General features: G+C 58.3%; 1 protein-coding gene and 2 long non-coding RNA genes across 4 annotated transcripts; 2 read left to right on the forward strand and 1 right to left on the reverse strand.

Annotated features, from left to right (window-relative positions):
* LOC102166638 lies at positions 790-11,921 on the reverse strand. 2 transcript variants are annotated; one of them, XR_002337907.1, is made up of 3 exons: positions 10,961-11,921; positions 2,428-2,710; positions 790-2,340 (listed from the first exon to the last, which is right to left on the reverse strand). It is a non-coding gene; the product is annotated as an uncharacterized LOC102166638 (long non-coding RNA). The 2 variants fall into 2 exon arrangements; XR_001306667.2 differs by having other exon boundaries at positions 2,428-2,600; positions 10,961-11,919.
* PLPP7 (phospholipid phosphatase 7 (inactive)) lies at positions 9,396-24,210 on the forward strand. Its single transcript, XM_021070388.1, has 2 exons — positions 9,396-10,416; positions 22,914-24,210. Exons 1-2 carry the CDS (start codon positions 9,966-9,968, stop codon positions 23,276-23,278), a joined length of 816 nt encoding a protein of 271 aa, XP_020926047.1. The 5' UTR covers positions 9,396-9,965; the 3' UTR covers positions 23,279-24,210.
* On the forward strand, positions 12,304-13,986 carry LOC110256425. The gene is made up of 2 exons (XR_002337910.1): positions 12,304-12,872; positions 13,713-13,986. It is a non-coding gene; the product is annotated as an uncharacterized LOC110256425 (long non-coding RNA).

The following is a 26,174-nucleotide window of genomic DNA, read 5'->3' on the forward strand; positions in this document are numbered from 1 at the left end:
GTGTCCCAACTGGAGACTGGGATCGAGGCCGTCTGTGTGCAGAGGTTCAAAAGGAGTGTGATCCTGGAAGCGGGGAGGGGTCCCTGTTAACCTCTCTAAGCATCCTCTATCCAGTAGCCCCACCCCCACCTTGCACCCCCACCCCCACTCCACCCGCCCACCCAGGGAAAGGCCAGGTGGTTTGTGACATCAGAAACCTGTAGCCACATTAGAGCCAGGATCTTCTGCCCATGACTCTGACTTCCAAAGCTCCCTCAGACGGACAGGTGCAAGGCAGGTGGTTCCAGCTGCTCCCAAACCAGAGCGTCTTGAGCGCCAGTGAGGGCAGGATCAAGGGAACAGAGGATTCCGGCCACACTGAGGTCTCTTCTTTGAGAGGTATTGAGCCAGCCTAATGCTCCATCTCACACGAGCACCAGCTCAGGCCACAGGCAGGAAGTAGCCTGTTAAAGTGGCCACTGCCTCTTGCCCAGCTCCACCCCTGCCCTCGCCCTACTCACTGCCACAGGCCCTCTGCCTAGTGAGGGGCCTTCCCTTCCCAGGTCAGCTAGTAAGTGGGTTATTCCTAGTCCTGCTGACTGAGGCCAAGGTGGAAGGGCCCTCATGATCTGCTTACCGCTAGAAGGCAGAACACCAGGCAGCACAGGTCTCCCAAGGCCCCCGTGTAAATTTCCGTTTCTGGAAAGAAGCTTCCCCTGGCCTCTTAACCCACAGTGTCCTCTCCCGGCCTTGAACGCATGTCCCCGACAAAACATTCTGCTCCCCTGGACACACTTCAGCCTTCGTGTAATTTTTATGCTATTCAGTTTATATATAGATATTAATTGGGGGGATGTCCATCACCCCAGTGTCTGGAACAGAGCAGACCCCAGTGGCCGGGGTGCCCCCTGAGGGCAGGGACACTGTCCTGGTTACGAGGACATAGGCGCTCCAGGAACCGGTGCTGAGCAGTACATCTTGTTCATCTGATGCGAAAAGAACAGAGTTCAGAGCCCTAACCTGCTTGCTAAGCGGCCAAGCCCGTGGAGGTGGTTTCCTGGGGTCATGGCCTTGATGCCTGTTGGAAGTGAGGTTACACCCTGCAGCCCTGGGCTTGGTGGGCCCGGGTTTGGGATGGTGGTGATAAAGCACCCACTATGTGTCCACACTGCTGAGCAAACATTGTCTCCTTTATCCTCCTTGACCCCCGCAAGTGGGCTATACAGAGACACCCAGGGGTCAGGTGACAGTGGCTTTCCAGAGTTTGGATGCACACCCAGATCTGGCCAAATGCAAAGCCCACTTATCTCCTCCTCCAGGCACACCACCCTGCTAGCTGGGGCCAGCCCCTCCAAGCTCAGATGGAAGTAACCAGAGGGCCTTGTGTCTGATAAGTCCCACCAGAAGACTGCTCTGGTGCCCATGGGGCAAGGAGTCTTGCAAAATAAAAGACCCTGGGCCCCAGAGCTGCTTCCTCTTTCCTCATTACCTCCTGTGCGGTACTTTGTCTTTGGCTCGTTCAAGGGCCAGTTCTGTGAAGGGAGGGCGCAGGCAGTGTCATGGGCCTGTTTGCAAGGCTCTAGGCTGGGGACCAGCTTCCGCAGGACCAGGCCCAACAGATGGAGGGTCTGAAAGGGCTCAGCTCACGCCTGCACCCCCTGTCCCAGCTCCCCACGGACCCGCCAAGGTTCTGGCTGCATCCCCAGCTCTCGGCCCCTGCAGCCCTCCTGCCTCCCCACGCAGCCCTTCTCCCTGCTCAGCATTTTCTGGAGGTCTGTGGGTGTTGGGCACAGACCCACGGCTGTCTCAGCATATGTGGAGGCCCAGGATGCATCCACCCGAGAGCGAAGTGCTGGCGTCTGCAGAACAGAGGAGGGGGACATCTGTTTGTGACATGCCCAGCACCACGGAGACACTCACAGGACCCCCCAGACACAGCCCCCGCCCTCAGATCTGTCTCCCCAGACTCCTTTGCCAGGATGTCACCAGTGAAGGGAAAGGGAGGGGGTATCCAGATGCATAGCCCCAGCCCCTCCTTAGTGTGGCCACTTGGGAGCTCCAGGTGCTGTCAGGGGAGGACAAGATCCCTCAGTTCCCGGCATGTTGGCCCAGGGAGGTCGTCGTAAAAGCCCAAAGTCACACAGCAAACCAGAGGTGGAAACAGTATGACCCCATCCAGCCGGGTTTTAACACGCTGCCCGAACGTGTCTTCCAGGTCTGCAAAAAGAGCCGGCTGCAGCGTCTCCTTGCTGAGCACCGCTGTGGCCAGGGCCTTGCCAGGCATCACCTTCATGGCGCTCCACAGTGACCCCGAGAGCCAGTCCTGTCACCATCCCATTCCACAGGTGAGGACACCGAGCCCTGGGGAAGAGGGAGGTGTGCATTGAACCCGGCCGCCTGGCCCGGAGACCCCGAGGCCGCGAGAGCCGATGTAGCAGATGCCCTCACCGACATTCTCTGCAGTTGTAGGAACCTCATTTTTATGGCCAGTGGAGACAGACGCAAGGTTCCTCGTGGGCCAACATCCAGGGCCATAGCCGGTCTTCCAGGAGCCCTCGGCCTCCCAGGGTGCAGTCATCCCGAGACCAGAAAGGCATTTCACAGGCGGGAAAACCCTGGTTCTGCAGACGGAAATGTTAGCGCTGGAATTCTGTTGCCCTGGGAGACGTGGTTCTCTCCTTAACTGTTTAGGACCAGCCTGGAAGCCAGTGGTGAGGCTCGAAATGTCCACCTGGGAGACGAGCAAGCAGGGCTGGAGGGCCAGGCAGGTGGCTGGCAGGGCTGCCCCGAGAGTCAAGGAGGCTGCAGAGCCCAGCCGGCCTCACTTTCACCTGACCTCCGCAGGGGTGGGCTCGGCCTGGCCCGGCCAGCAGGGATCTCAGAGGGCTGGCCCCACAGCCTCCCCTACAGATGGGGAACACAGGCTCTGAGACTAGAACCCAGGCCCCCTAGCCCCCAGATCCATGATAACCTCTCTCGCTTGAAGGGGCAGCAGTGTGGCAGGGGGTGGCTGGGAGGCCCAGAGCCCTGCGTGAAGCCGGATGCCTGGGATGGCCACAGCGCTTTCCAGCCAAAGGTTCAAAAGGACATTTCTTCCAGGTCGTGTTAGGTTTGGGATGGATGGGCTGCCGCCCGCCCCCTTCTCACGCCCGTGCATTCCTTCCCCAGGATTGCCTGGACACCTGGGCTGGGGGCTCAGAGGACACCAGGGAACACAGCCAGGACCCAGGCAGATGGCAGGTGAGGTCCGGGCAGCACTCACTTCCTCGTGGGTGAAAGGTGCCAAGGGATAACTCAGAGAATGATGACGAGGTATTAATTAACATAAATAATAAATAGGTACAATTTCATACTCGAAACGGTTATGCATAGGTATCGATTGCTATAAATCAGGCCAAGTCTAAGCTGTCTTGATGGGTCTGTGTCCAGCACTGAGCTTGGGGAGGGGACAGTGAAGGATGCCTGTCCCAGGGGTGGGAGGGGTGGGGTGGCGTGTGAGGTTACAGTGGTGATCGTGTGTTTAAGTGAGTGTGCGATGGTGTGAGTGTGTGACCAGTGTGAGTTTGGGTTGTAAGGATATCGGTGGCAGTTGCGTGTAACAGGGTGTAGACTGTGTCTGTGTGTCCCTGCGGGTGTGTGTCCGTGTGGGTATGTGTATGAGTGTGTGCCTTGTGTGAGGATGTGTGTGTGAGTGCAGACGGATGTGTTTGTGTTCATGTGTGTCTGTGAAGGCGGATATGAGTGTGTATGTCTGTGGCTGAGTGTGTGTGTCCTTGTGAATGTGTGTGTGACAGTGAGTGTAGGTGGGCATGTTTGTGGGTGTGAGTGGCCGGGATGTGGGAGTGTGTGTGGGTGCGCGTGTCTGTGCCCTCCTGTGTGTGTGTGTGTGTGTGTGTGCGCGCGCTATTTGGGGCTGGAGGGGCTCCTTAGTGCCTGCGAGATGCAGGAGATTCCTGGCTACAGCAAGGTCAGGGAGGCAGGGGACGGCTGCTTCGCCCAGCCTGGCTGAAAGGGCGCTCTCTCTGCCGCTCTTCCCCATCGGAAGCCCGGCTTCCCCATCGGAGCCCAAGTTCTGGGCGAGAACCGCCGTCTCCTGCCCCGACGGCCTCTCGCACGCACCACCGTCCCGCTGGCGAGGAGCGAAGGCTCAGCCTGCAGAGAGCACAGGTGTCCCCCTCTCCCGCCGGGTCCCCTGGCGCCGCCCCCAGCATCGTCGGGCACCAGGATCCCGCGTGGGGCAGATGCGGGAGGACCCGAGCGCGGCGCCGCCGAGGCCGCCCCTGCGCGGGGGCCTCCCCACCCGCGGCGCGCCCCGCGGCCGGGGAAGGACGGGGACGGCTGGGGGCGGCGTCAGCAGGCTGGGCGCGGCCCTGGCGCGGGTGCGGCGCTGGGAGTTCTCCAAGGTGCTAAAATAAACCCAGGGAAGGATCAGGTTTCCCGACCGAAATAACCCAGGAGCGGCCTTGGAAATGCGAACTGAGAAAGCGATCCGGGCGGGCGGGAGCCCGCGGGGTGGGGAGGCGGGGAGGAAAAATGCTTTCCGCGGGGCTGCCTCGCTGTCCTGGCAGGCGACCCGCCGCTGTCCCTCCATCCCCGCCCCCGCCCCCAGCTGTGTGTCTCCCCAGAGCGGAGCTTCTCAGCCCCTCCCCTCCTCTTCTGGGGTCATTACCCCAAATAACCCGGCCCCTCTTGGCCTGCCCTCTTTGAGGGCAAGATCTGTAGCGGATCAGAGCCCAGGCTTGGGATGAGACATGGCCATTCATTCAATAAATACTTATTGAGTGCCTACTAGGTGCCCAGGTGGGCATCTGCCACGTGGGCTGACACTCTGTTAGGAGGACACAGGCCCTAAGCGCACGCGGAGTAAGTGTGGTCTGTTAGAAAGACTACTGACCCAGGAAAAAGGAGAAGAGTGGGCGAGGGTACGGGGTATTGGGGTGATGTTCGAATCCCGGGGTACCCTGCTGGCACAGTGGTCCCAACAGAATCCCTTCACCTCCGAGCTTTGGTGCTCATTTGTGCCATGAGAACAAAAGCCTGTCTATGAGGTCGCTGTGACAGTTAAGGGACGTGCACTTAGGTCCGAGTCTGGCACAGAGCAGTGTTTAGTACAAATGAATGATAAACATGCTAGTGGTGGCGGTAGTCAATTGATCTTAAATGTTTAAAAAAACAACACATAACAAGTGCCTTCAATGTACAAACGGCTCTGGGACAAAGGTTCCGAGAAGCTGCCTGAAAAATCTCTCCCAATCTCAAGTGGGACGCAAGTATATACAAAGGGTTGGGGCAAGAGCTTTAGTCTGAGTCACTTCGTCCCCCACCGCAGCCCTCTCTCAACAATGGATAGTGCTAGAACAGGGGAGCTATGTGGACCAGAGGCCAGGTGGGGCAATGGTTCAGGGAGACCAGGTGATCTGCAGGCACAGGGCCACCTCAGAGCCATCTTTACCTTTCCCCCTGGTCCTCGCATGAGGAGGGGGCTTGGCACACAGCAGGTCTCAGAAAATATTCCAAGGGTGAGCGAACAAGGAGTGAACGACAGATGAGGCCAAACGGGATCAGAGAAGCCATGGGACACATGGCCAGGAGGAAAGCCTGAGGGCTCAGAGTTAAGGGGACCAGCCAGCCCACATCCTAAGTCTGGCCTTGCTTGGCCAGCTCTGTGGCCTCACAGATGTTGTCACCACCCTAGACCTCTCTTCCTTGACTCTAACATGGAAAGAGTGTGGCTGATTTGCCCTGTTGCCTAGATGTGTCTCCAACACTGCTCTTCCCCAGTGTCCCCTGTCCTGCTCTTCCAGGTAAGGGCTCTGCAGTTGGTGACTCAGGATGACCCATCCAATCTCACGGGGATGCATCTGAGCTGCTTCACTTGCTACCTGCCACTTTAGCCACTTATTTATACTCTGCTTCAGCACACGGGGGTGTATTATAAGGATGACTATGCCAGAACAGTTTTGAATAGTCACAAAATAGAACCAATCAACACGTCAAATTGTAGGGAATTGCTTACGTAAAGTATGGCTCATTCACCTGACAGAACGCCAATCCGTTATCAAAAAATGATGGATTGTCATGGAGACATTGCCAGGTTCATACTGTTAAGTTAAAAAAATGTAGGTTATTTTTGGAGTTCCCATCATGGCTCAGCGGTAACAAACCTGACTAGTATCCATGAGGACTTGGGTTCAATCCCTGGCCTCCCTCAGTGAGTTAAGGATCTGGCATTGCTGTGAGCTGCAGTGTAGGTCACAAATGTAGCTCAGATCCAGCGTTGCAGTGGCTGTGGCATGGGCCAGCAGCTGCAGCCCTGATCTGACACCTAGCCTGGGAACTTCCATATGCTGCAGATGCAACCCTAAAAAAGATTTTTAAAAAAGTAGGTTATTTTTTAAAAGAGCAGGTAATACAATCATATTTTTAAATGTCTGTTTGTTTTATATACACATGATATGCATAGATATAGTTGTTGGGTTTTTTTGGCTGTGCCTGCAGCAAGTGGAAGTTCCCGTGCCAAGGATCAAACCCACACCACAGCAGGGATCCGAGCTGCTGCAATGACAACGCCAGATCCTTAACTCTCTGCACCACAAGAGAACTTCTAGATATAATTTTTAGTAGAGGTGCTTTTTGATTATTAAAGTAACACTTGGTTGTTGTAAAACATTCCAGTATTTGGAAATGAGACAAGTGAGAATCCCTTCGTAACCTGACCGTCCTCTTGTTAACAGTGGTGACCTCCAGGCAGAAGGATTGCACCTATATCATCTGTATCTATTGTATTTATTACAGTGAGACTGTAACATTTTGACAGTAAGAACAAAAAAAGGCTCTTGGTAAAAGTATATCATTTATAAGCCGACTAGTTGTTTCTTGGGTGTGTATGCTATCAGCCCAACTATACTGCACGAAGAGGTCAATGAAAGCATCACTTCAATGAATGAATGGATTCTAAGACTCTTTAGAAGTGGGACTGTGTGGCCCATGGTAGGTGCTCATAAAGAGATGGTTCCTGCTTCTCAGCTGCTTGAGAATATGAGCAGGAGCACCGTAACTTACAGATGGAAGATCAGCCCAGTGCTCCCACGACGCCACTGATCCCGTTGCACCACAGTCAGAGTGAACCTTCACATCATCCCCTCGCCAGCCCCCTGAGGGGAAGACTGAGGCCAAGAGTGCTGGCGGGACTTGCCTGCAGTTGCTAAGGTGGAGATGGTTGAGCCAGGGTTTGAAACCAGGGTGGTTCCAGTCCAGAGCCCACTTGTCACCACTCCTGGGCCAAATCCCAATCCGACTCCCTGGCCCTCTCCAGCCTGGAGCCCACCATAGCCCTCAGAACCAGCTGGCAGCTCTTGCCAGGCCAAGAGGCTGACACAGGCCTCTGGGTATTAATAACAACTATCTGGGCGGGGTTCCCCTGTCCCTCCTGAGGTCAGCCCAGGTCACGGTCCCCACCCAGGGAGAGTGGGTGAGCGCCCTGATGGAAAGCTGAACAGGCACATCCAGGTCCCTGTAGTCTGAGGCCCATGTATCCCACCCCAAGGTCTTCTTGGGAGTTGGGCCTCACCCTTTTTGGGTTTCACCCCTCTGAGCCTCAGCTTTCCCATCTGTAAAATGGGGATGAGATCATGACTTCACAGGAAGTTTGGTTAGACGGTGTCAATGAACTAAAGTACCTAGAGAGTGCGGTACACGGCCCACTATCCATATGCTCAGGGTACAGTTCATGTGCGTCTCCAGGGACCAGGATGAGGCAGCATAAGCCATCATGGCCACACCCAGAAGACGGGATGGGACATAGTCTGGGTCGTCCTTCTCCGTGGCTGCATGGTCTGAGTGGAACTCACTAGAAGGGGAGTGCCAGGGAGTCCACAAGAATCAGACTGAGGGCTCTTGGTGTCGGACTTCACACCAGCCAGGCATGGAGTGGGCGCCAGACCTTCGGGGTGGGCCCTTTGGGAGGGGTACTTGGGGGGAAAGAGGACTTTGTCTCATTTGTTTTTCATTTGTTTGGTTTTGTTTTATTTTTGGCTGCCCAGCACGCAGCACGTGGTGTTTCTGGGCCAGGGATCAGACCTAAGCTGCAGCTGCAGCAACACCAAATCCTGTGCTAGGCCAGGGATCGAACCTGCATCCCAGCGCTCCCAAGATGCCACTGATCCCATTGCACCACAGCAGGAGTTCCACGTTTCATTTGTTAAACAGCGTCATTCCTAACCCACAGGCTTGGAGACTAACTACGTGGCAGGGACCCTAACCAGCATCTCATAAACATGATCTCATTGACTTCACGACAGCTCTTGGAAGATGGACACCGGTCCTCTCTTGTTACGAGTGGAGAAATCGAGGCCCAGAGAGGCCAAGTGACGTGTTGGAGGTCCCCCAGCTAGTTGGTAGCAGAGCCCCGGGTCATCCCCCACCTGTCTACCCCTAGACAGCAGTCACTCCCAGCCCAGGTGGCGTCCTGTCCTTAGGAAGCTCTGGACCTGCTACGTGGGAGGCTGTGGGGTGGGCCTGGGTCTTCATGGGGGCCTGCAAGCTTGGAAGCACTCCTGCCTTCACCCCAGCCAGGCAGGCAGGCCTTGGCTGCCCTGAATCATGAGATGGGGCGGTCACTGCCGACTCTGCTGACTGCCCTAAACCAGGGGCTTCCACTTGGACCCAGGCCTAGTCAGCCCTGAAAGGGCTGTGGAGACTTCGGGTTCACACAGTCATCCTGTGGGTGCAGGTTGGCCCGAGTCAAACCCCAAAGGCTCAGCTGGGCCGTCTTGGCCTGCCCCTCTCTGGGTCTGCAGCCTCTGTTGCCCCCTGGCTCCATGTACCACCACACAGGCCTCCCTAACCCCACTTGGGGTAGGCGCTCCCCCGCCCGGGACCTCTCGCCTTCTCTTCCTTCCAGGGGAAAACACATCGTAACTCCCCCGCCAGGCCGGGGGCCCTGGTCTGCGATCCCACAACACATCAGCCCACTTGCAGTCATTCCACGTGTCATTTGCTTAACTCCCGCTGAACGATGAGCTGCCCGGGGACCCGGACACAGCCTGTTCCGCTTACTGCAGTATCCCAGGCCCCGAACGCAGGGCCCGGAGCTTGGTGACTATTTATGGGTTGCCTGAAGCTGCTGGAGTGCTCCCGTCCTTCGCAAAACTCTGGGCAGTGGAGGCAGCGGCCTCCAAGGGGCAGATGCGTTACCAGCCAATTAATTACCCCTCCTTCTAATGGAAATCAAATCTTACAGATGGCCATTTGATGAAACTGTAAGGCACGGAAGCCAGATCTGAGACTGGCTGGGAAAAAAACAAAGAAAGCAAAAAACATAACAAAACCCCAGCCTGCCAGCTTAATGACATGCTGTCACGGAGGGGAGGGGCTGGGCCGGCCCCCGAGGACCCGAGATGATGCTTTCAGTGACGTCATTCACTCCATCTGGTGCCCGGAGGGGCCTTTGGCCTGGACTCCCCGGGTCTCGTCTGCGGGACCAGGTCCAAGCTGTCCCAGGCCAGTGGGGCCGGCAGGCCTGGCTCACCGGAGGTGTGGTCTGCTCAGAGGGAGGCTGGTCAGAGCAGGGGTTCATCGGGGGCCCACATCTGGGCCTCTAGCCCCGGGCACAGCCAAGGCCAGAGCAGCAGGAGGACTACATTTCCCAGCGTCCCCCAGGCCCTGGGAAGGAGCCATTGGAAGATTTAAATAGCCAGGCCTGAGGCAGCCAGGCCGCAGCTGTGGAGTCGTCCGCCTCCCGGGTGGCTCCATTGGCGCTGGCCCGCGCTGGGGGGCTCGATTGGCTGCCCAGCTGGCACTGACACTCCCTGGGCGCCTGGTGGCAGCCGGAGGTAAACAGCCATGTGCGATCCTGCTCTCTATATTTAACAGCTGCCGCAGAGCAGGCAGGGAGGCAGGGAGCAGTGGCGGCTCCTGGGCTCCCGTCTTGGGGAGAAGGCCCTTGCAGCCAGGCTGGCACCGGCCCTCGCCCTGTGATCGTCACCATGCCTGCCTCCCAGAGCCGGGCCCGGGCCCGGGACCGCAACAACATCCTCAACCGGGCCGAGTTCCTGTCCCTGAACCAGCCCCCCAAGGGAGCCCCGGAGCCCCGAGGCTCGGCCAGGAAGGCCTCCGGCCCCTCGGCGCAGCCCCCACCCCCTGGCGACGGGGCCCGTGAGCGGCGCCAGTCGCAGCAGCTGCCCGAGGAGGACTGCATGCAGCTGAACCCCTCCTTCAAGGGCATCGCCTTCAACTCCCTGCTGGCCATTGACATCTGCATGTCCAAGCGTCTGGGGGTGTGCGCCGGCCGGGCCGCGTCCTGGGCCAGCGCCCGCTCCATGGTCAAGCTCATTGGCATCACCGGCCACGGCATCCCCTGGATCGGGGGCACCATCCTCTGCCTGGTGAAGAGCAGCACGCTGGCCGGCCAGGAGGTGCTCATGAACCTGCTTCTGGGTGAGTGTGCCCACCGGCCGCGACCCACCCTGCCAGGCCCTGGAAGGGAGCCTGCCCGAGCGAGGACCAGCCGGACCCTCAGAAGCCGGTTGGAACAATCGAATGAGGTTAGGCAGGACGGGTGCCCCAGAAACAGGCAAGGCTCTGGCTTGGGAAGGAGTGAGCTGGGGACGCGCAGACAACTGCCCCCTACAAAGTGGGGGCCTCAAAGTGGGGGGCGCAGCGGGAAGCTCTGAGAAGGGCCTGTGCAGGGCCAAGTGCACGGCCGCCCCAGAGGCAGCTTGAAGTGGGGGTGCTGGGGGCTCTGGCCAGGAATCTGGGGGGTTCTCGGCAGTGGGGTAGTGAACCCTGTAACCCACATCCCGTGGCTCGGGGTCCTGGAATGGAGTTCCCAGGCTGCTTGCAGGCCGCACTTGTTAGCTGCCTCTCCCTGTCCCCCGCGCCCCCACTTGGCTCAGGGACCCTTGAAGCTGCCTAGGATCCTCCCACAGGGCCTGGGGGTTCAGGAGCCCCATCTGGGGCTCCCACCCACTCGTGGCCTTACCTGCTGCTCCCCTAGGTGTGTCGCTGGAGGAGAGGGCCTGGTGAGCTTGGGTTGGTTTTTGCAAAGTCTTTGCCACCAGCGTCTTTCAGTTTAGCGTTGCCCTGTGCCAGGTGCCACGTGGGCCCCATGTGGAAGGCAGGCCCTCCCCTCTCCCCAGAGGAGACGCCCAGCCCCCATCCGGCCCACCCTCCAGGCACCTCCAGATCCCCAAGGTGCTCGGGGAAGCTCCGCTTCCACCCTCCATGTTGATCTCCTGGCCCTTCCCCCAATAGACAGCATTTGGGACGCAGGTGCGGGGCCGCTGGGGGCCAGGGAGTCACAGGCTAAGCCAACACTGACAAGGGGTCCCAGTTCCAGAGGGAGGTCAGTGGCTGTGAGCACCAAGAGCTGCCGTCCCAGAGGAGGTGACAATAACGTGTGTCTCCCCACTTGGTCCCAGAGTGTCTGGGGCTGGACGCCCTATGGGTGGGACGTGGGGAGGGGGAAACAGCAGACGCTCCGTGCAGGACAGAGCTGGGCCTGGAACCGTCACGTTTTCTTGTTCTTATTATTCATTTATTTACATCACTGGTTATTATCCCAAATGAACAGTCCCGTGTGACTGGTGCTGTTATCATCCCCACTTTACAGATTAGGAAACTGAGGCTCCTATAACTAGAGCAACCTGGCCAAGTCTTCAGAGCCGGAGATTTGCACCAGGTCTGCCTGCTGTCCAGGCCAGTGCTCTTTCCAGGCACCCAGCCATGGGCTTGAGAGGGACGCACACAGCAAGGCGGCCCCAGAGCAGGGCTGGGGCTTTGCGGGGCAGAGGCCTGGCCTCATTACCCACAGTTTCCCCGGTGCCTGCTGCAGCCTCACACAGAGCAGCTGCTCAAGAAAGCTGTGCTTGGGGTCAGGTTGCCTGGTGTCCAAGGACGGGGTGGGCAGCGTCCTTGAAGCTTCCTCTCAACTCCTCCCCGAGGCGAAGCTGGGTCTGCGGTTTGTTCAGGGCTTACTCTGTGCTCGGATTTGCATCAGCCGCGGTTCACCTCTCACCCTCACCATGACCCCACAGGGAGAAGCTGTTTTTCTTCCTCCTTTAAAGAGGGAGAAAGGCACAGGGAGACGAGTTTCACCCAGCCATGCAGCTAGCTAGTCAGTGAGGCCGGGATTAGAACTGGGGACAGCTCTGGCTTGTTAAGATGAGGCTTCTGGGGAGTTTGCCTTGTGGCTCAGCAGAAACAGATCCGACTAGTATCCATGAGGGATTCGGGTTCGATCCCTGGCCTCACTTAGCAGGTCAGGGATCCGGCGTTGCCACGAGCACTGGCGTAGGTCACGAATGTGGCTCAGATCTGGTGTGGCGGTGGCTGTGGCACAGGCCAGCAGCTATAGCTCCAATTCAACCCCTAGCCTGGGAACTTCCATTTGCCGCAGGTGTGGCCCTAAACAACAATAGCAGCAACAACAAAGACGAGGCTTCTGGCTCATTCCAACAACCAGATTCTGTGGACACAAAGGTGTTTGCTTCATAGAACAAAGAGCAAGATTCCAGATGCCTCCCCTCTTGAATGACAGTCATTTCTAAGTTTTTAAAACATCATTTATTGGTCCTCATTATGTACCAAATATTATGCCACGGATGTTCTGTATTTCATGATTTTAAAATCTTTTGAATGACCACATAACATAAATATTAAAACACCCACTCTACAGATGCGTTAACTGAGGCTCAGGGGCAGTCGAGAGACTTGCCCACCCCACACACCTCTAAGTGGTAGGTCCGGGAACCAAACCCCAGTCCTCTGGGCTTCAAACCCCTCAACTTCCACCTCACTGTCGGTCTGCAGGTTGGGCGTTCAACCCAGTCTTCGCCAAAGCCCGTGAGGAGCGAGGCCGCTGAGAGGTTTCCCGTTTCCCAGCATCACTGCAGGTGCATCGGGTACCGAGACCAGGGAGTGATAAGAGCCTGGTACAGAGCAGCTGCTCAGAGCAGGGGGGGTGGTCTGTGGGGCCCGGGGCACTTTGTGGGGGTGCAGCTCCCACCCCTGGGCCTGGTGGGGGCAAACTGCAGCAAGTGGCCAGGGTGGGTTAATCCCACAGCTCTGGACCGACCCACACGGCTCCCCTGGGGAACACAGGCCATCCACGAAGCGCATGGTTCTATCCATTCTTTAGTCTTTGGGGACCTGGGGGGCCTTTCAACCCTCGAACCCCAGGCTGCTGCGGGCTTTGTCCAGGTGCTTGTCTGAACCTTACTTGCTCTGTGAGCCTGGTCTAGTCAAATCCATCTCTGAGCCTCCGTTTCTGGATCTGTACCTGGGGATTTGGGGCTGTGGTGGGGATTGAGGGGGGCATGGATAAAGCACTTGGCACAATAGGTGGCAGGCAGACATGGACACGGTGGGGCCCAGAGAGGTGAGGGGGCCCCCACCCGATCCTACCGCCCACTCTGAGCACCAGAGCACCTGGCAGATTCCTGGGGGTGGAGGCTGCCACCTGTACAGTGGGCCCTGAGGTTTCCTCAGCCCCAAAGGGAAACTCAGCAGCCTTAGGAAATGGAGCTTCGGCGGCTGGACCAGCTGCTCCCTGCGTCCCCTCCCCAAGGGTGTGCTGCCCAGACTCGGGAAACCTCAAAGCTGGAAGGGGTCTTAGCAGCCGGCAAACGCCTGGCTCCTGAGTCGGCCGGACCTGGGTGCAGATCCCAGCCCAGCTGTGGGGACTTGGGCAAGTGACTTGGCCATGCTGAGCCTCCGTTTCCTCATCTGTCAAGTGGGTTCAGCTGGGATACTTCACGAAAGAATTACACATCGACTGCCCTTGGCACAGACCGACCAGGCAACGCGCGTACCGCAGTGTCGCCCTCCTCCTCGCCATTGCCGTTGTCAGAAGGGCTCCCAGGTCCGGGCTCTCCCACTCCCCGCCAGGCGGCAGACACCTGCGAGATGACCGGTCCCCTCCTTGGCCCTTCCCCTGCATCATCCAGCTTGATCCTCCCAAAGAATGTTGACCAAAATTCCCTGGTTATAAAAACTACACATTCTTTATTTTTCTATGTCATTTTTTATTTGGGGAAAACATAAGTAACGTGAAGCCATGTTAACTGTCTTTATGTGCACACGAGCCTCGAGGGCTCGTTGTTGTGCACACACCACCACCATCAGCTCCAGCATCTTCCATCCTCCCCAACTGAAGCTCTGTCCCCATCAAACACCAAAGCCCGTTGCCCTCCCCTGGCACCCGGCACTCACCATTCTTCCGGTTTCTGTGATTCTAATGCGTCTCAGGGTCTCCCATGAGTGGCATCATGCAGTATTTGTCTTTTTGTGTCTGACTTATTTCACTTAGCACCCTGCCCTCAGCGTTCATCCATTGCTGTAGCAGGGGCAGCATCTTCTTCCCTCTTTTTTTTTTTTTTATGGCCACACCTGTGACCTAGGGACGTTCCCAGGCCAAGGATTAAGTCTGAGCCACAGCTGCAGCAACACCAGATCCTTTCACCCCCTGCACCGGCCAGGGATCAAACCCATGCCTTCGCAGCAACCCGAGCCACTACAGTCAGGTTCTTAACCCACCATGCAACCATGGGAACTCCTTCCTTGTTAAGGCTGAGTAATATCCCATGGGGTGGATAGATCACATTTTGCTTATCCATTATCTGTCAGTAGACACTGGAATTGCTTCTACTTTCTGGCTACTGTGAATGATGCTGCGATGGACACGGGAGCACAGATATTTGCTCAGGTCCCTGCGTTCCCTTCTTTGGGGTGTAAACCCAGGAGAGGAATGGCTGGATCAAATGGTGATCCTGTGTTTGATTTTTTGAGGCGCACCCCAGTACTGTGTTCCGGAGCAGCTGCACCATCCTATCTTCCCACTGGCAGCGCACAAGGGCTCCAGTCTCCCCACAAGTGTGTTTGGCCAGGGCTTATTTTTTCAATGTAGCAGCCGGCCCGATGGGCAGGATGAGTGGTCCCTCCCTGCGGTTTTGACTTGTGCTTCCCCAGTGATGAGTGATGTGGAGGCTTTTCATCATACATCCGTATGGTAAGGAAAATTCAAACAAGGACGGACGATGAAAAGAGGGGCTCCCTTAATCCCCTTCCCCAGGAAGGACCCCCATTGCCGTTTGGGTCACTGGCCTCTGGATTTTTCTCTGCGCTGATAGTAACCAACCGTGGACTTCTAAAAATGGCCTCCTGCAGCGTCTTGCCCAGCTTGGCCTCATTCTCATGGCCCTGCAGGGCCTGCTGGGCCCTGTGCCTCCCACCTCGGCCCCCAGCATCTCTTCCCATCAAGCACGAGGGTTCCAGAGCCAGAGCCAGCTTCCCCAGCCTGGCAGCATCCTGAGCCTCTCACAGCATCCCCTCCCCCCACGCAGCCCCTGCTGTCCCCCCTCCGTATAATCTGTTCTGTCAGCTCTCCCACCCCCGCCCACCGGCTCCTGCTCTGGGGGACAGCTTAGGTGACAACCCCTCCGCAAGGCTTGTATTGTCCCTAATTGATGGATATTTAGACTGATCCCAAACCTTCACGGTCAGGTGCCCTCCTGCTGGAGATGCCAGCTCAGCTCTGCAAAGGTGGAACCTTCCCCAGCTTCCCTTATCACCATCTCAGTGGGGGCTCAGCCAAATGGTCCCTCCAAGTGGCCTACGGCCACCCACAGCGCAGGTCAGGGCCCCCATGCCCTGTCGTGGCAGCTGCCCCTGCGGCTCGTACAAGAAGAGAAGTTGGGGGGGGCACCGCCTGGGGGAGGGTCCTCTTCTGCATCCCCTCTCCCCAGAGCCCATGCCCTTGGACTTCTATGCCAATGATTTGGATGTCCTTGCACCTGACAGTCTTCAGAACTAGACCGAGACACTGTAGCATCTGGATTCTTCAGGTGAGACCTGTGCAAGTTATAGAGCTCACCCAGAATCACGCAGGCCAGGGTTTTAGGCACAGATCGGGACTCTTGTGTGAGCTGTCAACGCTGAAGGCAGGGCACCCTGGTCAGGAGACAGGCCAGGTATGGACACACACACACACACACTCACATGCACACGCGCCCGTGTGCGCACACACTGCTCACACCAACAGAGCAGAGGTCCCAGTGCCCAAAGTCTGGAGCGTTCCTGCCTCCTCTCAGGACTGGCCTTCCACCCAGCCTCTCTGCTCACTGCACGCCTCCCGAGGATCTCTGTCCTTCTAGAACCGTGCCCTGGTTTTTAACATAGCTGCGTGTATGCACGAAAACACACATTGTATAAATTCTCCACATCAGCATTTCTTTTGGCGGCACCCACGGCACACAAAACATCCTAGGCTTTGGATTGAACCCGCACCACAGCAGTAACAATGCCAGGTCCTTAACCTCTCGGCCACCAGGGAACTCCTTTTTTTTTTTTTAATCTTGTTTAAGTGTCCAGTTCAGTGGCATTAAGTACATTCCCAATGCTGCGCAACCAACTCCACCATCCATCCATCGCCAGAATTTCTTTCTTCTTCCCCAACTGAAACTCCGCTCCCATTAAACACGACCTCCCCATTCCCCCTCCCCAGCCCTGGCAACCTCTAATCTACTTTCCCTCCCTGCGAATCTGCCTCCTCGAGGGACCTTGTAAAAGTGGAATCATGCAATATTTGCCCTTTTGTAAAAATAGCTTTTAAAAAATGTGCACGTTCATGGTAAGAAAAAAAATTTTAATGCGGAACTTCAGAAAGTCAGCAAAAATCACCCTCATTCTCCCACCCAGCAAGAAGCACTGTCAACAGTTAGTGAGGTGCCTTCCAGACTTTCTTCTCTGCCTATAAACACATGTACATCTTATTTCACAAAAGCAGCATCCTACTGTAAATCCGGTTTGGTAGTTGGCCTTTTCCACTTAGAGCCCATAGCTGTCCTTCGGTGGCTATAAATACACACCGGCTTCATCATTCGCAGTGGCCCCAGAGTGCTCCATTGTCTAGACTTGGCCGCGGTCTGTCCCATCTGTCTCCGGCTCAAGGGCATTGGGTCGGTGCGGGGTTTTCAGCATCCTGAAGCGTGCCGCAGTGGACATCCTTGACCGTGAGTCGTGGTGCACCTCGTTCTTTCCCAAGGAGATATTCCTACAGATGGAAGAGCTGACTCAAAGGAGGCCTGTGCTAAAGCCTCTGCGTCCGAAGCCAGGTGCCCTTGAGAAAGTTTAGGCCATTGTACACCGCTCCAAGCACTGCCGGCTCGTGCCAGGCTCCCGGGAGGCAGGATGGGGGATCAGAGGCCAGGAGAGCTGGGACCCCTCCGCCCAGCCCCAGCCAGTGAGAGCTATGGGCTCTCAAAGCTGCCCCTTCACCAGCCAACGGGGAGCCCCTGAAAGGCCCGGACTTTGCTCCCCGACCCGGCTGGTCCTGCAGGGCAGCTCTGGGAGGAGGCGGAAGAGGCTGAGGCCAAGGGGCTGCACCGCAGGGGTCGTCCCAGCCCCCTTCCCAGGTTGATGGAGAGGAGTGCTCGTCACCAGCACGGCGGGGCCTGGAGACTGGCTGTGCTTCCTGCGAGGAGGCTTCCGTGTGGCTGAGACGGGCGGCGAGGAGCCTTGGGAGGAAGGCGTCCGCGGTGGCTGGCGGGTGACGGCCTGCAGCCTGGCGCTCTCCCTTTTCCTCTGCGTGGCCCTGCGTCGCTTCTGGAATGATCCCCACTTTGTCCTCAAAGGAAGGAAGGAAGCTCGGAGGGCGGGATGCGCCAAGGTCACAGACGTCGCAAGCAGCTGACTTCGGGCCTGTCTCTGATCCCAGAGCCCCGGTGCACAGCCTCTAACCTAGTTGACGGCGGTGAGCAGAGGCCCGGGGAGGTTCGGTGACCTGCCAGGTCACAGAGCAAGTCGGGGCGACAGGGCCTCGGCCCCTCCTGACTCCAGCCCCTGAGCCGGCTGCCCCCGGGGCGGGAGCACCTTCCTCCCAGGCTGGGAGGGAAAGTAGGTCAGCGAACTGGGGCCATGTGAGCGGAATTCACGGAGCCTTGAGTGATGGAGCCATTTGCTTCTATTTCTGGGCCCCAGATTATGCGCTGACAGTGTCAGAATGGCAGTCACACGAGGGCTGGCCACCGTGCTGGGGGAGGGGCGCGGCCTGCGGGCGGCAGGAGGGGGCGGGGGAGGAGGGAGCCCCCCCAAGCCGGCGGCTCTGCTGGGGTTCCACCCCCGCCCTCCTCTCCACGTCCATCCCTCAGAACCGGACAGTGGCAGGTGAGGGGGAGATCGCAGGCCATCACACCTGCAAGGAGCTCCCTGTATACCTGTTGCTCCCGGCCCCTCGTCCCCTCAGCCTCCTGGCACACTGCCAGCCTGGTGCCCCAGCCCCAGCCCTGGCCCTTGCCTGACATGCTCAGGACCCTGGAGGTCAAGTGAGTGAATGAATGAAACAAGCCCGGGCTGGGCTGGGCCAGCTGGACAGCCAGGCTGGCCGATGGTCGCGAGAGGCCCAGGGCGGAGGGGTAGTCTCCATTACAGGCCTCAAGACACAGACCCAGCCAGAAACAGCAGAGTCTCAAAGACCCAGATGTGGGGTTTGCAAATCATGGCCCACAGCCAGCCTCTGGGAGGGCAGGGCAGGGTTCCCCGCCCCCCCCCACTCCCCCAGCTTCAGCCACGGGGCAGCCTCTCATCTGCTCCCTATACCGAGTCTTACAATGGAAAAATGTCCTGCTGCTAAAAAGGTTTGAAAGGTGTGGGCCTCGCTCAGTTCTTGGCCTGTTGTCCTGATGGCTGGACACCTGCGGAGGCCGAGGCCCCAGCCGCCTTGCCTTCAGCCGCCGCATCAGAGGGAGACCCTGAGCCCAGCATCCCACTGGGCGGCCCCTGGAGGTGTGCCAACACTGGCCCTCTCCCGGAGAGCCCTCTGGAAGCCAGCAGCTTTCTCTGGGCCCCTCTGCTGCAGTTTGCACATGTCTGGGAAGGCAACCTTGAACCAGCGAGAACTTGCCAACTTGCTGAGCCCGTTTGGCTGAGGAACTTGGTCGCCAATTGGGTAGATGGCCCACATCTTTCCAGTGGCCAGTGTCATGGTCTGGGCTCCCTTGGGGCGTGATCCTGGTCCCCATCAGCCCCCAGCCCAGGATGCTCTGACTTTGGCTCAGGTGCTGAAGGCCTCGGGACGTGGGCCAGGTCATTTTGACCCTGGTGGGACCTCAAAAAAGGAAAGCCTTTCACTGATACCCCTACTTGATGCCACCTGGCCTCCAGGGTCTGAAAGCCTTAAATACCTTACCTGGGTCAGGCCAGACTGGGGCTGGGTACCCGTATCCTTGGTAACCACAGTACTTCCTGTGGTTTTGGTCTCTGTCTTGGTGGGGGGGGCTGGGTAGCAGTGATAACGGCAGCGGTGCCATTGACCGCCACCTACCTACCAGGCTGTTCTAAATACTTCACGGACACTAAGGCGCTCATTTCACCCGTGATGACCCCTGCTACAGGTGGGTAGACTGAGGCTCCGACAGGTAAAGGGACTGAATGAGCAGAAGAGCCAGGACTTGAACCCTACCTGTGACTCTGGAACCTGCAAGTTTAACCCCCACCCATGAACTGCCTCCTCCTCAGTGGAGAGATCCTATTGTCACCAGGGGAGGGAGTGGCCTCCCCGGGCTGGAGAGGACCTGCTGTCTCCTCTGGGCCTGGCCTCTTGCTCGGTGACTCCGTTAGGTTCAGGGGCCCCAGGGTGAGAGGCAGCCGCCTCCCTCCAGCTCCCTCAGCTCTGCTGGTCCCTGTCTCCTGCTGGGACCATGACCTCCTACGGTCTCCTGATGGCTCCCAGCCTGGGTCAGCAGCACCTGGGAACTCGTTGCCATGGAAACACGAGGGTCCTCCCTCCTTAGGCTCCTCCCCTTGTGGCCTGGCAGCCCCTCCATCACCACTTCCTGCTTCTGCTTCTGTCCCTTGCTGGCCCAGGGTGGGCAGACATCAGCTGGCCCTTTGGCTAATGAGAGGGGCAGGCCCCAGAGAGGCCAGGGGTTCAAATGCCAAACCAAGAGCCCAGACAGCAAGCAGCACCCCTGCAGAGGGCAGGAAAAGAGAAGCTCCGCCCCAACCAGGGAGCCCTGTGTTACCTAGGAGCCATCTGGACATCCAGGGCTGGGACAGGCAGGTAAATTCGCCAGGATGCCTCGGACCCTGCAGCTACAGGGATCTGGGGGCGTGTGACATGGCTACTTTCAAAAGCAGGTTACAGAACAGCATGTATAGAGCATGTCACAGCTTTTATTAAATCTACGCTCTATAGATGGAGAGAAGGCTCTGGAACAGTGGCTACCTCTGAGTGGCAGGATTACAGGTGATTTAAAATCTTACTTTTGTTTTCTGGAGTTCCTGTTGTGGCGCAGTGGAAACGAATCTGACTAGGAACCATGAAGTTGCTTGTTCAATCCCTGGCCTTGCTCAGTGGGTTAAGGATCCGGCGTTGCCGGGAGCTGTGGTGTAGGTCGCAGACACGGCTCGGATCCGGCGTTGCTGTGGCTCTGGCGTAGGCCGGTGGCTACAGCTCTGATTCGACCCCTAGCCTGGGAACCTCCACATGCCGTGGGTGCGGCCCTAAAAAGACAAAAGACAAAAAAAAAAAAAAAACCACAACTTTTGTTTTCTATTTTGTAAGTTTTCTACAGTGAACATCTATTGGGTCATTCATTTTCTAAAAGTTTTTTTGTTTGTTTCTAAACAAGAGCAGCTACAGGCCACCAAGCTTCTAGAAATCCCCCAGCGTCAGGCTGCATTGACCTGTCATTTGGTGAAAATCCTCCATCCTCCCCCGCCCTCTCGGTGTGCCAGGCATGCAGGGGACCAACCTGTCCGCTTTGCTGGGACTTCCCTCTTTAGCCATGATGGCTTGTGTCCTTGGAGCCCCTCTGTCCCAGGCAAACCCTGGGACAGTCAGTCCCTCTGCAGGCGTCGTGCCAGGCCCCCTCGGGAGGCAGGTGTTTGTGATCTCATCTTACAGGCAAGGGAAGTTAGGTGACTTGTCCAAGGTCACAGTCAGGCGGCTCCACGGCTGGGACACAAACCCGGGTCTCTGTGATACTCGTGAGTCCCCACCCGTATTGGCTGATTGGGTGCCCCTGCGATCTGCTGGGTGAAAATGAGGCCTTGATATAAGGGTACAGAGAGGCAGAGCAGCCTCTCCAAGGCCACACAGCAGGGTGGCGGTGGAGGCAGGATGGATGGAGATCCAGGTCTCCCGAAATGGAAAAAGAGCCCACTGTGCCCCAGGCCAGTGACTCAAGCAACATTCAGAGGCTACCGTTGTGTGTCTGGCCCCGGACATGAGCGTATGAACAAAGTAGGCTTGGCTCTGTCTCCATGAAGTGATGGTGCGAGGGAGGAAGCAAGGAGCTGACCCCGACCTCTCACCAAGCTGGCAGGTTCCCTAGGTGCCCCTGGGCAGGTGAGGGGGCTTGGGTGTCGGAAATGCGCTGCCTGACCTGTTGGGAGGGCAGGGAAGGCCTCCCTAGGGACGTGATGTGTAGGCTGAGACCTGGGGATGATGGAGCAAAGGACAGAGGGAGGGAAGGAGAAACATCCAGAAAGAAGGAGGAACGGGTAGCGCTGCTCCAACCTCCAGGGTTTGGTCTCATCCACTGTATCATGACGACGTGGTTCGGCTGCCACATGGAAAACGGTCTGGCCGGTCCTCAAAAGTGGCACATAGCAGAGTGCCCCCTGTGGCGCAAAGGGATCGGCAGCATCTTGGGAGCCCTGGGACACAAGTTCGATCCCCGGCCTGGCACAGTGGGTTAAGGATCTGGCGTTGTTCTGCAGCTGCAGCTTAGGTCAAAGCTGTGGCTCGGGTTTGATCCCTGGCCCAGGAAATCCATATGCCATAGGGTGGCCAAAAAGGGAAAAAAGAAAAAATGACCCATCGTTACCAGGTAATGGACAAATTCCATCTGGAGGGGTGTGCCCCCAAAGCACTTGTGTACAGCTTCTTGTACACAAGTGACCACAGCAGCCAGAGGTGCAGGCAACCCAAATGTCCAACGGGAGATGAATGGATAAACAAACTGTGGCGGGTCCACATGGGGGAATAGTAGCCATAAAAAGGGAGGACGTTCTGACACCCATACAGCATGGATGAGCCTCAAGGTGCGTGAAAGAAGCCAAGACACACAAGGTCATGTATTGTGTGATTCCATCGATGTGCGATGTCTGGAAGAGGCAGGTCCGTGGAGACAGAGAGGGGAATGGTGGTGGCAGGGGCTGGGGAGAGGGAGGCCGGGACCCATTGCCTAATGGGTGCAGGGCTTCCTCTTGGGGGATAAAAAATGTTTTGGAGCTTCATCGAGGTGTGGTTGCACAATGTTGTGAATGCGCCAAATGCCACGGAGCCACACCCCTAAAAATGGCTACCTGGGGAGTTCCCATGGTGGCCCAGCAGGAATGAACCCGGCCAGTATCCATCAGGACGCAGGTTCAATCCCTGGCCTCACTCAGTGGGTTAAGGAGCCCGTGTTGCTGTGGCTGTGGTGTAGGTTGAAGATGCGGCTCGGGTCCTAAGTTGCCGTGGCTGTGGTGTAGGCCAGCAGTTACAGCTCCAATTGGACCCCTAGCCCGGGAGCTTCCATGTGCCACGGGTATGGCCCTAAAAACCAAAAAAAAAAAAAGGTTAATTATATGTTATATGAATTTCACTTCAACGTAGAGCAGAGGGCAATGTGGCTTCCTGCTCTCAGGACTGATGGGGGCTTCGGTGAAGTCCTTGGAGAAAACCTACCAGCCTGAGGCCCTGGTCAGGGTCCCCCGAGGTGCCTGCAGTGGCCCAGGAGACCCCCTGGCCACCCCTCTTTCCTTCCGCACCTTATCCGTCTGAATGTCCCAGGAAGGCCCTTCCAGGTAGAGGGAACAGCACAGACGAAGGCCCCGAGGTGGGAACCTGTCGGAGGTGCGCGCGGCTGCTGTGAAGACGGGGCGGGGGCGGGAGACGAGGTGGGAGGCGGCACTGACAGCCCCTGGGGGCCCCTCTCGCCCGCCCGCAGCCCTGCTCCTGGACATCATGACGGTGGCGGGCGTGCAGAAGCTCATCAAGCGGCGCGGCCCGTTCGAGTCGAGCCCCAGCCTCCTGGACTACCTCACCATGGACGTCTACGCCTTCCCCGCCGGGCACGCCAGCCGCGCGGCCATGGTGTCCAAGTTCTTCCTCAGCCACCTGGTGCTGGCGGTGCCCCTGCGCGTCCTGCTGGTGCTCTGGGCCCTCTGCGTGGGGCTGTCGCGGGTGATGATCGGCCGCCACCACATCACCGACGTCCTCTCCGGCTTCGCCATCGGCTACTTCCAGTTCCGCCTGGTCGAGCTAGTCTGGATGTCCTCCAACACCTGCCAGATGCTCATCTCCGCCTGGTGAGCTGCCCGTCCGCGGCCCCGGGGCCAGGGGTGGCCCGAGAGGCGGCCGGAGGACAGAGCCCCGGCAGGGGAGGGGGCCCCAGGCAGCCCCGGTGCATCTTCCCATCTTGGAGGCTGGTGACCGCAGGTGTGGCCCTCCAGTGACTGGCACACCCCTGGGTGCTGGGTGCCCCTTTCATGGGATGCTGGTCCCTCCCCAGGCAGCCTGGGGCCCGGCCTCGGGGACAGCGCCACTCGGCTTCCGCTCTGAGATACTGGGAGAGAACCAGGGTGGCGGGAGAGCGGCCCAGCCTTGTTTCATCCTTTCATCGTCATGACTGTTGAGTTCCTGGCTGTGCCCACCCCACCCCGGCACGACGCCAGGCAAAATAGCCACCACCCAGACAGGTGCCATCACCATTTGACGGGCATCGCTAGCTTAGGGCAGCGCTTTCCGAAGGGTGCCTCACTGGACACCAGCCTGCACGATGCTTTGGGAGGAAAAATGGTTTTGTGGTCAAACACGTTTGAGAAATGCTGCATACTCTGTTGGACATTCGCAAGGGCCCGTGTGGTCGTAAAGGCTCTGACAAGTCCTGTAGGAAAGCTTCCATCAAACCTTGTTGAACCCCTGTCTCCTAAACTTATTTGACCTCAGAACCCTTTTCTCGAGGAACAGCTACGAACCCTGCAGGGAACCGCATTTCCCCAAGCGTGTTGGGAGATGCTGCCCGGGAGCAGAGGGGCCGGAGGCCTGAGCTGGCCTCTCCCCACACCGGGCCCAGAGCCTGGGGGAACCAGGCATCTGCGGCATGCCTGCAGAAAGCCCCCAGCCCAGGGCATCGGTGCCGCTTTGGCCCCCAGGGGCCGGACTCCGTGTGACCTAATAGGTCGTTTCCAAGTCAGCCGTTTTGAATGTACACTTCCTGTGACAATACAGATGACATGCAAGCAGCCCCTCTCCCCTGCGTGTTCTTTTCCTCATGCAATGCGATTTCCAAGCAGGAGAGTCGCTGTTAACATGGGGCTGGGCGTGGGAGGGCAGGGGCTGTTTTCTTTACCCCTCAGCCAGGCTGCGGCGTCAGGGGTCAGGGGGCGATGGGCCCCTAGACTTTTCCAGGCTGATTGGTCCCTTGCCTCGGAGGTCCCTGCCGGGCCCCCTCCTCCTCCATCCGCAGACCCTGCAGCGGGCTCCCGCTGGGGGGCCCCGGAGCTCTGGCCTGGGAGCTGAGACCTTCTCACTCCCCGCTGACCAGACCCTGCCACCCAGAGCGGGAACAGTGACCAGACAAACACGATCAAAGCCTGAGGGGAGCTGCAGGATGTGAGAGAGCTCGGCCCCGCTGTGGGGCGCCAGGGCGGGGGTCCTGGGCCAGGGGCATGGGGGCGGGGAGTGGAGTGAGCCAGGAAGGAGGGGAAGAATGTTCTAGGCGGAGGACGGGTGGCCATGACAGGTGAGCAGGATGCTGCGAGGGTGTGGCGGGGCTGGAGACCGTCCTGCTGAGGCTGCAGCAGAGGCTCGGGCTCCCTGGACGAGCGCTTTGTGCAGGAGTGCCCATCACCGCCTCGACGGTCTTCTGGTGTGGCGTCATCAACGTGCCTCCTGACGGATGAGGAAAGTGAGGCCCTGGGAGGGGAGGGGACTGGCCCGAGGTTGCCCAGCACAGGGGGGCGAGGATGGGCGTCAGCCTGTCTGCAGCGGCGCGTGGCCTGGGTCCCCCGTCAGCTTCCCTCACAGGCTTTTCACGGTAGGTACCAGGATGGAGAAGACAGGCCATGGATTCGCTTCCTGGGCTGCCGTGACAAAGAACCACAACCGGGAGGCTTAAAACAACAGCAGTGGGAGCTCCCGTCGTGGCTCAGTGGAAGTGAACCTGACTAGCATCCAGTTTCAATCCCTGGCCTCGCTCAGTGGGTTAAAGACCTGGCATTTGCCTTCCGAGGCCCACATCCCTGGCAGGGATGCGGGCTCCCAGGGCCTCCGCCTCTGCAAGGATGGGGGGGTGGTCTCTGGAGTCTTTGGGACAAGGAGGAGGTTTCTGAAGACCGGAGGGCTCCCAGGAGACAGCCAGCCCCCCAAACTCAGGCAGGCAGTGGAGTCCACGTGCAGAACAGAGATTAGGAGGAAAATGTCCCTGGAGAGGTGTATCCTGTCCTGCGAGGGGTCAGTAACGTGGCAGCTGGGGAGCCAGCTCAGTGCCAGCATTGACACAGTGGTCACCCGCCCTCTTGAGCCTGGTGTCCTCATGGCCAGAGAGGAATGATAGTGGCCCCTGTAGTGTCCTGTGTGTCCAGGGGTGCTCCTCACATCTGGGCGCCTGGCATCCACCCGGCTCTGCCGGATGGACCCCACCCCAGGGTGGGGGGCAGAGAAGAACCTGGGGGGTAGGGGAGGGCAAAGGTAAGTCCCTCACCTGCCTCAGCCCTCTGAACCCTCACAAAGACAGTTACCCCATTTTTCGGTGAGGCTCAGAGAGGGAAAGTCATTTCCCCAAGGTCAGCCCACTGGGACGCGGCGGAGACAGGATTGGAACCCTGGCTTCGGGCTGCAGGTGGGCACAGGGGGTGTGACCTGGGCCCTCCCCACCCTGAACTGTCACATTTTCCCTCCAGGCTGGCCAAATCCTCTTTCCCGCCAGCGGGGGTTCAGGGCTGAAGGGGGCCCCCCCAACCTGGCTCTGCATCGTCGCAGAGCCTCTGGCCCCCAGCAAAGTTCTCAGTTGTCAGTATAAAGAGCAGGAAGTTGGGGCTCTGGTGATCCCCAAGCCTATAACCTGGTGAGGGTGGGACTGCGATGGGAGAAGCTGCCTCCCAGAAACATGCTGTGTGGGTGTTAACGGGCTGGATCATGGCCCCCCCCACCCAATTCACATATTGAAGACCTCAGACTGTGATTGCAGGTGAAGATAGGGCCGTTA

Source organism: Sus scrofa, chromosome 1 (assembly GCF_000003025.6).
Source record: "Sus scrofa isolate TJ Tabasco breed Duroc chromosome 1, Sscrofa11.1, whole genome shotgun sequence".
Classification (NCBI taxonomy): domain Eukaryota; kingdom Metazoa; phylum Chordata; class Mammalia; order Artiodactyla; family Suidae; genus Sus; species Sus scrofa.

What these genes read in the sequence shown, in the direction of transcription:
- PLPP7 (XM_021070388.1), top strand. Translation starts at nt 9,966, where the DNA reads ATGCCTGCCTCCCAGAGCCGGGCCCGGGCCCGGGACCGCAACAACATC. An exon ending in GCTCATGAACCTGCTTCTGG is followed by an intron (nt 10,417 to 22,913) that starts GTGAGTGTGCCC and finishes GCCCGCCCGCAG; the next exon opens with CCCTGCTCCTGGACATCATG.